The sequence below is a fragment of the Aulostomus chinensis genome, chromosome 20 (assembly GCF_037954235.1).
Source record: "Aulostomus chinensis isolate RoL2024-O1b breed Wild chromosome 20, RoL_Achi_v1.0, whole genome shotgun sequence".
NCBI classification, from domain to species: Eukaryota; Metazoa; Chordata; class Actinopteri; order Syngnathiformes; family Aulostomidae; genus Aulostomus; species Aulostomus chinensis.
In genome coordinates, this window is record NC_141339.1 from 7112501 (window position 1) to 7126159 (window position 13659).

The 13659-nt window shown below is 40.3% G+C and overlaps 1 protein-coding gene across 2 annotated transcripts; it reads left to right on the top strand.

Annotated features, from left to right (window-relative positions):
• The first annotated feature begins 903 nt into the window (after positions 1-903).
• On the top strand, positions 904-4501 carry LOC147242693 (uncharacterized). Of its 2 annotated transcripts, XM_086190216.1 has the most exons (5): positions 904-983; positions 1847-1962; positions 2848-3006; positions 3354-3449; positions 3862-4501. In XM_086190216.1, the coding sequence occupies exons 2-5, from the start codon at positions 1861-1863 to the stop codon at positions 4168-4170; spliced, it is 666 nt and encodes a 221-aa protein (XP_086046342.1). In that variant the 5' UTR covers positions 904-983; positions 1847-1860; the 3' UTR covers positions 4171-4501. The 2 variants fall into 2 exon arrangements, with proteins under 2 accessions (XP_086046342.1, XP_086046341.1); XM_086190215.1 differs by lacking the exon at positions 904-983 and having other exon boundaries at positions 1787-1962.
• The last annotated feature ends 9158 nt before the right edge of the window (positions 4502-13659 follow it).

A 13659-nucleotide genomic window follows, 5' to 3' on the forward strand; every position in this document is an offset into this window, starting at 1 on the left:
TTATAACTGGGCCTCATCGTCCTTGGTCTAAACTGGGAAATGTTGGTGACTGTGTGATATTTTCAAAAATTCCACCTATGTTTCACTGACTGATTTCAAAACATTGATAATAAGCACTCACTACTTTATTGTGGAAGCAGTATACATGTCAGGTTTTGATGTTTATTTAACCACTGGAAAACATGTTACAGAAATACTGTAAAATCAAACAAACAAACACTGTCAAACCAGCTGTCATGATGAATTAGGTTTAAGAAGAGTTCAGCTTCATGGAAATAAGCAGCAATGCCACTGGAAGAAAAACAACTGCAGATTAGTGTGTGATTTTCCTCCAACAGCAAAGAGTCCTTAGTAAAATGTGATACCTTTCATCCTGACAGTAGAACAGAAACTAATCGTTATCATATCATCATGACATGAACATAAGGAATAGAACATGAAAGAAATTGTCACCAGGAGATCAGCAGGATGTCATTCTGCCAGGTCATTCATGACATCCTACACTGTAAAAACGATAACTAGTAACTGTTGATTTCATTTAAGTTTTCAAATTAAGCTGACTCAGAAATAAAGCTTTCCATTTACAACTTACAAAAACTTGTCTGCCCAGCAAACTTCTCTCATTGTTGTCCTAACTAAAATTTTGTAAACAGCACAACAAAGATGATCAACTTTTGAGAAGGTTTTTTTGAGTTAAGTTGGGAACCAGTGGGAAACCCCATGGATGAGTGACCTGCGCATGCACACATGGCCTGAACAAGTTTGAACGAGACCGAACGGACCTTCTTCTGAACCTGAGCAGACCTGAGCCATATGATGGTGGACATTTTCTGTACTGACACCCCCCAAGAAAAGTGGCCAAAGTTGGATGTGAGCTGAATTGTTTCGACCATTACGGATTTTCGCCTGGTCTGCAGTTTGAGTGTAGTGTTTAGACATTTTCTGGACAGAAGCGGGAGCTGACGACCATTTTGCCCAAGCAGGTAAGCTAATTAAGTGTGTTGTTAAGGTTTTCGAGCGCCTAACGGCATTTCCAGCCCTTCACCTACTTCTATGCTAAGGTTTTATTTCAGAGGATCGGCCCAGCTCGTTCGACCCCTGCAAAAAGTAATGTTTGATACTGTTTAATGTTAAGCACGTCTGAAATTTAGATACAGACTTTAATCACTAAATGACGGTATCTCAGACTGGCTTTTTTACTGCACGTCTGCCGTGGTAAAGCTTATTCGCTTATTACCCGTTTTGTAATCGGTTTTAATGTTATGTTTGTGTGGAGAAATGGTGTTAACATTGACCAACAAACTGCCGCCCATGTAAGCTACGCTGGTGTAGGCAAACGTCGTCATGCAGACGCTTTATGGTGTATGGCAGACGTGCGTCAATTATGACAGTGATGGAAGTAACGTGGATATGAGCGAACGTTGTTTTTCTTTTTTTCAATAGACACCGTTTATTTGTTACTTTACAATAATGTATAAAGCTAACTTGACAGCTGGTGTGACACTGTCTAATGTCCTTAATTACTGTAAGTTAATTGTCACATACAAATTAAAGTTGTGCTTCATGCTCTGTGTTCTAAGATTGCTACATTTTCAGAGCTTTTTACATCATGGGAAAGGAGACAGAATATTTGAGGAGTAACTGTTGTGTGTTGCTGTTGTCACATTACAGATAGTATGAATTTTTTCGTAGTTATTGTATTTTTATCGTAGGAACAGACAAATGTTTGAATTCACGTTTGCATTTATGTTATATGTTATCAATTATATGCCAGATATCATAGAAGAATGGTCATATATAAGTTAATATGATTCCCTACATACTTTTTTTCATGACAACATGACAGTCATACAGCAGAAGATGGCGCTGACATTTTCCCTCAGGCAGAGAGAGGTCGTGGAGTGTCAACCTATGGTATCTGAGGTCCAGGAGACATGGCCTGCGCTGTTTTCCTCTGAGGAGGTAAAGCTGTCCTGATTTATTCAGTAATTCTGTTATTCAAATTAGCCACAAGTTATTGTACTAGATTGACTATAAATGAAGACGTAGCCTACAGTATTTGCTGGGGGAATGTATTTGCAAACTTTATCGTACCTTGTGCTACCACTCCACTCAAGGCCCCTCCAACACACTGCACCCACTACACCATCAGTCCAAAATTTTGTTATGCCTGTGTTTTGTTCTGTTATGTCCTCCCAAGGAGTGCATCACTCACTGCAACTGTAATGAGTGTCAAAATAGTCACATTTTTATTGAATTGTCAGTCCTCAAGATCCATGTTTACAAATGCCATATTCTCTTGCCAGTGTTGCATTGAAATCTGTGACTCATTAGATTCTTTGACCTGTCCTATTATTTTTACCCTAAACAATTCACCTATATGGAAGCCCATTTCTGCCAGTTCAAGAAAAAAGAATCCCCATGCTAAATCAAAATTGTGAAATAAAAAGTCATTAGGAGATGAAAATTTTGAGTAGTTTCACCTGGAGAAAAATGACCAAATTTGGACTTTATCTCATAATTTTGATTTAGCATGGATTTTTTTTTCTTTTACTGGTGGAAATAGGGCTTCTATAGACTGATATGGTTAGGGAAAGAAGGCAGGTCACAGATTCTGATTGGTCACAGATTCCGGTGCAACACTGGAACATGATAATATGCATTTGCATATTGATACTGTTTTTTGTAGACGGTATTTCCATTCCTGTGCAAAAGATGTATTCACAAGAGCTTTTTGAAATAGGTTTTGCTGTTGATAACATGGTCAGGCATTGAACATGGTGCAGACTGTACAAGATAGCTACTGTGCTGAATAAATGGCAATATTTTGTTGATTGTCTTGTTTAGATATCTGAAGAATTTCATTGGATCACGAGCAAAGACCTCCTGGGGACTTTCAATGCATCCCTTGACAAATTTGTGCCTGGCCTGCTGAAACTGTACCGGTCTAAGAAGGGAGCTCTTGGTGAGAAGATGGAAGACCTCCTGGATAAACTTGATGAGCAGGTGAGTGAAGTGCTCCTTTGCCTGATATTTTTTAGAAGAGTACGAATATACTTTTCTCATAAGAGAAACAGAAAAAGATGTTGGCTTCAGCAAAAACACATTAGTGGACATGTGTCAAAATGAATGTCACCAGTCATTGCTTTAAGTTCTTATTTAGAATTTTAATTTGTAAAAGTGAAGTAAAATTGTTAACGTGGTTACATGTTTGTTTGTTTTTTAAGTTTGACATGTTGCTGGGTCTGACCTGTGCTTTATCTTCATTACTATAAAAGAGTTCTGATTTTGCATTGTGTAAGTACACTATGTTACTATACTAACTGAAAATTTGTCCACTGAATACTCTATAGACATCTGACATTGTTTCCCACCGAAAGACAGCAGCACTGAGAGGCCTGCTCATTTTCCTCCAAGAAGATGCAACAAAGCTTTTCCTGAAGTACTTGGTAAGTACAAAAAAAAGTAATGCAAGTAAAACTAATTCCTAATTCCCATGAGATGTTTTAAAGGATGAGTTCATCCAAAATGGAAATATACACCTCCTCAGTGCAGTCTAGATAATGTTATGGTGAAGATTGCAGTTGTCTATAACTCTCGCTCCCTTTTCTCTGCTGAGAAGCAGCTGGGCATTGTGGGTGGGTGTTCGTAGCAGAAAATGCTTTTGTACAAAACTCATCACAAGGCTGGTGGGTGAAAGCTACTGTGTCATTAATTAAAGAAAAAGATGCTTTTTCTTTTTAAAACATTCATGAGTCAAATGACCAGCATGGTATGGAAGTTAAAGTTTAAATCACTAGAAATGTATTTTGTCTTTAGTTGTTCTTAGCTCTCAATAATGCATCTGTTACTTTTCTTCAGGACACTGACATTTTGGAACCAGTGCTGAACGGTGCATCTGTTGCCATCCTCACCATCCTACAAGATGCCGATGCCAGTATGTCTGTGCGGGACCAGACAGTTGTGTTGGAAGGGGACATCATGCTACATAACATTCCAGAGCTCTCTACTGCCTTGGCATACCTCTTTGGCCTTCTGTATGCCCTCAACATTGATTATCCAAAGCAGATGAAGTATACCTTTGAAGCAATTCAGGCCATCTTTTTTGAGCTCGGTGGCTCTCGATGCTCACAGCGCATGAGGTTTCTGAAAACAAAGCTTTTGCTGTGACTGTTAATGGGGAAGCCAGACATGACTTTAACTTGTGTTCTCTAGCCTGTTCAAGTGCATTGTAGTTGAGTCATGTTGTTTGAACTGTTAGATTTCACATTGTTCAAGTAAAACTAATGTATGTATGCAAAAAATAAAAGAAAACTTCACCTCTGTTTCAACTGGCATAAAAATGAGTAGGTGATCAAAATTTTTAATTTTTTTAATTTATTATTTATTTATTTTGTTTTTGAACTGTTCCTTAACCATCCTGTTGTCCTTCGGTCAAGGAACGAAGAAGAAGGAAGTATAGGGAGGAAGAAGGAAGGAAAGGAGGAAGGGAAGAGTAAAGGAGGAGAGAAAAGAAGAAAGGAGAGAGGGAGAAGGGAGGGAAGGAGGGGAAGAAGGAAAGAGGAAGGGATGAAGGAAGGAAAGGGAGGAAATAAAGAAGGGAGGAAGGAGGGAACAGTCAAAACAGAATGGGTTGACAATGTTGTTGGCAATATATGGTAAAATTTTGTCATGGAGGATTTCAAAAGATTTGTTGATGTGTTGTCCACTTCACATGAAGCACAGCACTGGTATTTTACCTGTTTGTTTCCTGTTCAATGATGGTAACATTTCTAAGAACTTTTAACTGCTCTAGTTCATCATAGTTGTGCCCATGTAAACCCAAGACAGTCAGGGTGTGTGTATGAGTGACTGTGTTGCTGGACACTTTTTTTTCCCCCCATACTTTGTTTTTCTTTTTTGGTTCTGGACTTCAATGTTAATGTCTGTCCAAAAAAGAAAACAATACTTTTTTTTTTCCAGAAATTGACCTGACTACCCATGGCATTCTGAAATGTACTTGAGGCACTCTTCAACTAAATAAATAAGATTTCAGATAACATTCAGTTGTGCTTTGTTTTATTCAATATCTATTTATTGAGCATTTTTCAAATGTAATTACAGCAACATACATTTTCCTGTATTTATATAGGTAAATTTTCAACTCACTGGAGTAAGAGTTGTATGATTATTCGACAAGGATATCTGTGTTTGGTGAATTCAGGAATACATGGCATTGAAGGAATAATTGTATGTTTATTCAACAAGAATATCTGCGTCTGATGAAGGCAGAAATACATGGCATTGAAACCAGTATTTCTTTGTTAGCCTTCCAGGATTATCCTCATTAGGTAAACAAGAAGATCCAAGTTGGCAGAACTCTTGTCAGAACTTGTAAACCTTAGTTAAGTCAACAACAGTAGGCAAAAGTTGAGAAAACTCAAAAATCTCTTGCATCATATTGCCTTGATATTTTAAGTTTTCTCAACTTTTTCTTTTTTACAGTGTACACTGCCTGCCATCAAAAAGCCTTTGTGTGACCTGCTAACCCTTCATGAGTTTACCCACTGGCCTCTGTCAGAGACACACACTGATTTATGCAGCATCAAAACATTTTGAAGTGAGTAAATGCCTCTACAGGCTGAAGTTTAGTGCTCCAGATGGGTGTCACAGAAGACACCTATAGAAATTTCTCTAGATTTTGGAGGATATTAATGTTGATTTGAACCCTGAGAACCATTATATTAAAAGATGCAGGTTTTAAGAGAGATGGGCAGCTGCAGTGGAAGTTGTGATATAACATCCTCTCCTTGATGGTCTGCATGTCTGTTCCAGCATAATCATGACAGAAGGGGAAGGGAACAATAGACTGACTGTTCCAACTGTTTTTTTTTTTCTTCCTGAATCTTGTGGATATGTCAGATTTCCCCAAGCTGTCAGGTTTAATGACCATTTAACCCTGCATCTAATAAAAGAAAAAGATGCAAAAAATGTTGTAGATCATATGGGAGATAGCTGAGATTTAGATGCATGGTTTAAAATATAATGGGAGTTTGCAATCTAGTGTTAGGGAAGCTATGAAGCTACTCATCAAACGTATTTAAGCGGTATTCAGTATCACTAAACTTTTCTAAAATGTCAAGCTACTCACAAAATTTCTATTCACAGTGTAATGACAGGATAATTGTTTACAGTCTGCGGGTATGAGCAATGAGAGGATGCCAGCTGTAGACTCTCATCATGAGGGTCCTGAGGACTGGTAAATTCATGAAGAGCGGTGGCATTTTGAACAGCGAGTCAATCCAGTTGAAGATCAACTTGGTGAGTGAATAAAAATATTCTGTATGCTGGATCTGCATGCATGTCGCATGGTTCTTAAGGAAATTAAAGGGGAAAATCACTCTAAATTAGCAATACTATTAAGATTTTGTCTCACTATAGGTTCAAAAAGTGAGTTTACCAGTGTAAACAGGGCTTATGAATATGGCAGCCCTCTAATGGCCTCAGAAAAAATGTGGATAAACTATCCATCTTTCTATTTATCTATCTAAGTCATTTTTCACCCTGGCCCCCAGCACTACTGTAAGGAATGTAGGGATTATCTTTGATCAGGATCTGTCCTTAACTCCAACATTAAACAAATATCCAGGACTGCTTTCCTTCATTTATGTAACATCACGAAGATCAGGCATATCCTGTCTCAAAAGGATGCAGAAAAATTAGCCCATGCTTTTTTCACTTACAGGCTGTATTATTGCTACTGATCTTCTATCAGGCTGTACTAATAAGTCCCTTAGGACTCTACAGCTGGTCCAAACACTCCTCCTTGCATGTTTACTAGTACTGGAAGAAGAGACCATGTCTCTCCTGTACTGGCTTCTCTGCATTGGCTCCTTGTCAGAGTCACAATATAATTCAAAATTTTTTATTTTAACATAAAAAGCCCTCAACAATCAGGCACCTTCATATTTGACAGAGCTCATAGTCCCCTATTATCCAAGTAGAACCCTTCACTCCCAGGATGCAGGGTTACTTGTGGTTCCTAGAGTTTCTAAAAGTAGAATGGGAGCCAGAGCCATCTCTTTTCAGGCTTCCCTCCTGTGGAACAGCCTCCTAGTTTCAGTCTGGGATGCAGACACCCTCTCAACATTTAAGAGCAGAGTTAATACCTTCCCTTTTGATAAAGCTCATAGTTAGGTCTAGCTTAGGCTAGCCCTTAGATATGCTGCTATAGGCTTTGACTGCCGGGGTATGTCCCATGGTGCACTTAGCTTTTCTCTCCTCCTCCCTTTCCTCTCTGTCCTCCTATAATCATGGATGTTACGAACTTGTCCTCTTCTTCGGAGCCTTTGTGCTTCCCCACTTCCCAGATCCCTGACTGATGCTCCTGCTGGAGGAAGCTACAGAATTGAAGAGGCTCCTGTCCAACCAGCATCTGGACTCCTGATGAACCACAAGGCACCTATTACTACTATACTGCTATAGTCTTAGACTGCTTGGGGAATCTACCATGAGCTTCTCTTTCCTCCTCTCTGCCCTCTCTGTCCTCTTATACTCATGTGTGTTACAAGCTCGTCTTCTTCTTGGGAGCCTTTGTGCTGCTCCACCTCCCAGATCCCTGATCGATGCTGCTGCTGGAGGAGGCTACAGACCTGAAGAGGCTCCAAGCTACCACCCTGAGCATCACTTACTCTCTTCCCCGTCTGTCAATCAGTCTCGTCTCTTTCTGTCCCTCTTTATCTCTGTCCCTCTCTTTCCTTCTCTATATCTCTAAGACCGTTCGCTTTGAGCCTGGATCTTTTCGACGTTCCTGCCTGTTAAAGGAAGGTTTTTGTCACCGCTGTTTCAGGATGTGCTTGCTCATAGGGAATTTTTGGGTGTAAATTCAATGAAGGAGTGTGGTACTAGAGCTTATCGACTTGTAAAGTGTCATGAGATAACCTTTGTTGTGATTTGGTGCTATACAAATAAAATTGACTTGACCTGACTCTGTAATCCATCCATTTTCTATACTGCTTATTCATTAAGGGTCGCGGGGGGCTGGAGCCTATACAAGCTGACTTCACCTAGCTGAGTACATCCTGGATAGATCACCAGTCCACCGCAGGGCCAACACATATTGACAAACAACCATTCACACTCACAGCCACACCTACGGTCGATTTAGAGTTGTTGATTAACCTTACTTACAAGTCTTTGGACTGTGGGAGGAAGCTGGAATACCTGGGGAGAAGCCTTGCAGGCACAAGGAGAACATGCAAACCCTACACAGAAAAGCCCAAGACTCAAACTGGGGCTCGAACCCGGAACCTTCTTGCTAACCACTACACCACTGTGCGCCCCTCTCTCTGTATTGTTACACACAATCTATTCATTATGGGCCAGAAGGTTGAATGTTGTCTTGCTGTTACATGTCCAATCACTCCTTCGGTCCTCACAGCACAGTTCCTAAGTTCACTAAATTTGTGCTTCGGTGTTGTTCATCAGCTGGTTGGCTATCTGCAGCAGCTTATGGTGGCACAGAATATGCAACAGACACATTGACATGTCTCAATAAATTCTCATTAAATACTTTGTTCAACACATCTGAAAAATGAGAGTGTATCCCACATGGAAAGAACCTATATGCTGCATATATGCAACTATATGCAACCAATGTGGTGCATGTTTTCACACCGCGGTGAGGTGGTTGTGGGTGTTTGTCTTGTCACTTCCTGTTTTATTGTGAAAGATTGACTCTCCTCTCATTTCAGGTCACTTGCCCTTCCTCCTGTGCCAGTCTGATTGTCTGCCCCGCCCTGAATGTTTCCATCCGTGTCCCCTTACCTTGTGTTTAAATGGTCTTTGTCTCCCTTTGTCCTGTGCCAGTGTGTTTCGTCCTTGTGCGTTCACTCCAGCCCTTTGATCCACAGTTCTTGCCACAGCCTTTGCCTTGTTGACGCAGCCGTGCCTTTTGTTTTGTGTTCATCTGCCTCTGAGAGAGTTTTTTGTTGTAAGTCTTTTACATTTGTCTAGATTTTGTAGATAACTTTGCAGCCCGTTGCTTTCCTCTGCTTGGAGTGATTTTTTGTTGGTTAACTTTCATAGATTAAGGCCTCCAGTTTTCAGGAGTGTTTTTGTTATTGGTGAGTTTCCTTTATTCTGGTTTTTCCTCCACAGCTGGAGAGATTTTCATTTATTGGTAGTATTTAATAACCTTTGTGTTTTCCTCCTTGATTGGAGTGATTTTCATTTAGTATAAGTTGTATAGCTCTGAGTAGATTAGTTAATTTTCATAGCCCATTGATTTCTCTGCTTGGAGTACAAGACACAATAAATATCCCTTTGCCGTGAACCCTGCTTCTGTGTCCTGTGTCCGAGCCTGGACCTGTCACATGTATGTGCATATATGCCACATATAGGTCCCAAATAGGCTACATATATGTCTCATATAGGTTGCCTATATGTTCAATTCCACAGCATATATGTTAATATACAGGCCATATATGTCTCCTTTATATCCACATATATGTCATATATGCTCATAATACAAGGCATATATGTCTACTGATTGCTGTCATGCGGCATAATCCTTATACCTTCATCCCAAAGACATGGGCTCGTAGGGCCCAACTCTACCTACTAGTAGGTGTAGGAGGCTGTGATCACCTATTCATTTGTTGACCCAATGTTATTAATGCCCAGTAGGCACAATAGGCCTGCTATGGAGTTGGGTTTTTTTACAACTCATTGAAAAAGTGTTGTTTACAATATGATAATTTTTATAATTCAAATTTGAACCATATAACTAAATGTATGGAAGATTGTCCATTAAAAACAAGAAAAAATACTGGGATATTAAATTTTTTTTCTACGTCGTGCAACATGCTCATTGCCCTGACGAATAATGAAGTAAAGTGTTTGACAATCCTCTTGAATCACAGTATTTGATGGGAAGAAAATGTTGAAAAATCCCCTCATTCAGCGGGGGGGATTGGGCAATTTTTGCAACCCAGTTTACCCAGATTACAGGAGTTACTCTAAAATCCCCATCGAGTGGCAACATGTTTCCATTGGCTGTCTTCTGAGGGCCCCCGCCCTCCACCTCCAGCCCCAAACTGCATGAATTGCCCCCCAAATCCTATGGAATGGCAACACTAGGATGTTCTGATGGGTGCCCCACCCCCTCTTTCAGCTGGGGAGTGAGGTTCCCCATCTTCTCTTGACTGCCGCTGCTCCGGCCTTCTCTTGTGACGTCATGTCACGGCAACGCATATTGATGACGCTACCTCATTGAATCGCTACCAACACACACCAATGAAGAAGAAGGAAGAAGAAGATTTCAAAACCAGTGCAAGTGTGTATTTTGAGGCTGTGGGACATTTAGTTTACATGTGAGAAGCGAGTGTTTGAGAGTATGTACCATGACAGCAGGCAGGTGCCCCATTGGTTTCCATTTTAAGGTGAAAAGTGTAAAAAGTGTCTCCCCCACTTTGAGGGCTTATAAAACCCAAACCGTTTATGCTATATAAAAACTTTTAATAACTTTTGATCAGCAGAGTTTGAAGAGTCACGTCTGAAGTTTTGAAAGCGATACCATGAACGTCCTAGGAGGAGATAGCGTTTGTTTGGGGCGCAAAATTGTCCAAAATATGACATTCATGTCCAAATTGTGGACATCCTGTTAGAGTTATGTCAGGGGTGTCTGTGTATGATTTGTCCGTCTTGATGAGACAAATAACATGGTCCCATAGCTGTAGGACATTCCTACAGGCTGTGGCATGTTTTTTTGTGTATCTAGGTAGCGCTATTGAGTAGAGCGCTTCTTATTTTTTTAATTATCGAATTTTTCGCTGCACCCAATGTGTGTACCAAATTTGGTGAGTTTTCGAGCATGTTTAGCGGGTCAAATTAACCTTTGAAGTGGCGAGTGTGTCGAGCAAATATAATAGCATCTTCACCTGAAGTACCTTCAGGCTCAGGCCCTAATTATTCATGTACATAAAGGCATATTGGTTTTACATTGCGAATATCACATGGGAAATAATCGATATGTATGTCATATAGGTCCACGTATAGGTTTGACGTATAAGTGAAAGGTAAATAAAATTGGCCCATTTCCATTATATGTAACCTATATGTATATATATGCAACCTACATATATGTACATATATTAAAGAAAATCTGCCGAAACTTTATATGTCACCTATATGTAAAACATATATGTGGACATATATGTTGAACGTATATGTTATATAGTTTTGTTTTGTTTTTTTCTGTGTGGGATGTAACACCCAGCAAAGTCAGGAAATACTGTTAAAGACTAATCAACAGTATAATGGTAAAACACAATTTCATGCTGATGTAAACTTGCTCCTCTTTGACACTTCCCTCTCATTAGGTTTGCTACAAAAGCAGCTCAAAGCTTTTAACTTGTTTAATGTGTAAGACCGTGTGGAAACTTTGACATCTATACAGTAAAGCGGTGTTCATTTTCAGCAGATGCAACTCTATTTCAATTCACACCTCAAAGACTGTTTTTATCTTAATCTTGGCTTTGTAAGCTTTCACATCACTTCTAATCATTCGTCAACATTCAACTGAAAGAACACAATGACCATCTGGGCCTTTAATGGGAGACCTCAAGCAGGACTGGCCTGACTGCAAATTTGCAAGGGATATTCATGGGGGGATTTCTAGAGATTAGCTTCACACTAATTGTTTCAGTATTTCACCTTGAATAATGTGGAAGTTCTAAAATCTTCTTCCATCTTATGATCTTGACAGAATCATACGTACATTTATTGGCTTTTCAAATGTCACTGACCTTTTTTTTAAATTTATAATACGTGGAACTCCACCAATCTATCTTCAGACACTGTCTAGCTAGCTTTGAGGGTGTCCCAAGAATTACAACAGCCTGTCTCAATTGCCACCGTTTGACCTCAAATATGTTAGTAATTGGTGGCATACTAACTGTTTTGAGTATTTGAGAATAGGAAATAGGATGATGGTATGGCCAGATTAATTAGGTTATTATGGGTCATGTAGAGGTAATGAGAAGATTTATTATTTGAGTATGTTGTGAGGTTCATGAGGGTAATACATGACTTCCAATAACTTTACAGTAGATATTCACTTTGAATATTCCATGGAGTTTCTTTGGGTATGACCCCTACTTTGTATATTAAATCATCTCTTTTTTGACACTCACTCCAAAAAGCAATGGAATGATAAGAGAGGTTGAGCCTTTTCATCTCTGAGGAACATATAGCCTCAGATTCACTAAAGTTACATGTTTGATTTCAGCTAATGAGTTCTCTGTTGATTTTTCCTATTAATTCATTAATCTATAATATGTTATAATTGTTTCCGGGTTGGGACTCGGCGAGAGCAGTCGCACTCCTCTTCTCTCCTCCTCTTCTTTTCTGTCTGACTATCATTCTTTGTCTCAACTCCTATCCAACGCAGCTGTGAGCTCTCTACCTAAAAACTAATCATGGAATTGATCAGCTGGTCTCTCAACGCTATTGACACCATATTTTCGACAAGGAAATCAGGACCGGAGGAACCTGCCTGTCCGCATGGAACTGACCCTGCGGGCTACGTTCTCGATTCCTGGGGGAGATGGCGTACCGCGTGCTTGACGCCTCTCTCCGTGGAGGACATCGAGGACCTCTGCTTATTTGGGTTCATGGTTGTGGGGCTTCTCCTACTCGGACTTGGAGGTGCCCTCACATACCGCAAAATTGGCAAGACGACGGCTGCCGCCAGATCTGGACCTCCACAACTGACCGTCATTTACAACGCAATTATTGAGGCTGGCAAAGCGGGGCAACAACAGACACTTGAACTGAAACAACAGACTCTTGAACTGAAACGCAGGATGGAAACCATCTCGGAGCAGTTGGCCGCTTTGCGAAGAGGAGAGTGATGTTGAAGACCAGAAAATTTTTAACTTACAATTTGGATTGGACTGAAAGAGAAGACGGATTGGAATGTGTGCTCCTCTGCCCTAATCCAAACACAGCCTCCTTATCGGCTACTGAAGGTCATCTGCCCACTGTTTATCCTCCAAGAGAACTCCTTCTGCCTTGGTGACGCAAATGGCACGTACTATCCCCCCCTCCCCCGTGTGTTCCTGACCCCCACCTCTGCCCTCTCCACCTCCCTTGGGGTGGCAGCGCCTGTTGGCTGCAGCCTGCCCCGCCCGGGCTTGGCTGGCGCGGCTCTTGCTGCGACGCCTCACTCTCACTTGCCTCCATTGGGTCAACGGACTGCTCAAGTTTAGCGTACATACACAACAAATGTATATGTGCTGTTGTTAAATTTGTGAAGTGTACCATTATTACTTTCAATCTGTAATAATTGTGACGGCTTGTGATAGTTGTATCAGGCTTTGAGTTGTGATCTTTAATTGCCCCTCGGGGATAAATAAAGTTATCTGAATCTGAATCTGAATCTGAATATTATTAGTTTTCAATAACTGCAGTTAATATCTGGTCTTCTTTAGGTTTGAATACCAAGTTTGGATGGTGATATGGGTTATGGTTTGTCCAAAAAAAATCAGTGTTTTATTTATTTGTTGAATATTGTTCTGTCCACAGGAATGAAGTTGCAACATTCTGATAATGTGGGTCATATGGGTCTAGAAGCTGAATGGTTAGTGTTGGCCTGGTGATTGCGCCAGTGTTAATGCA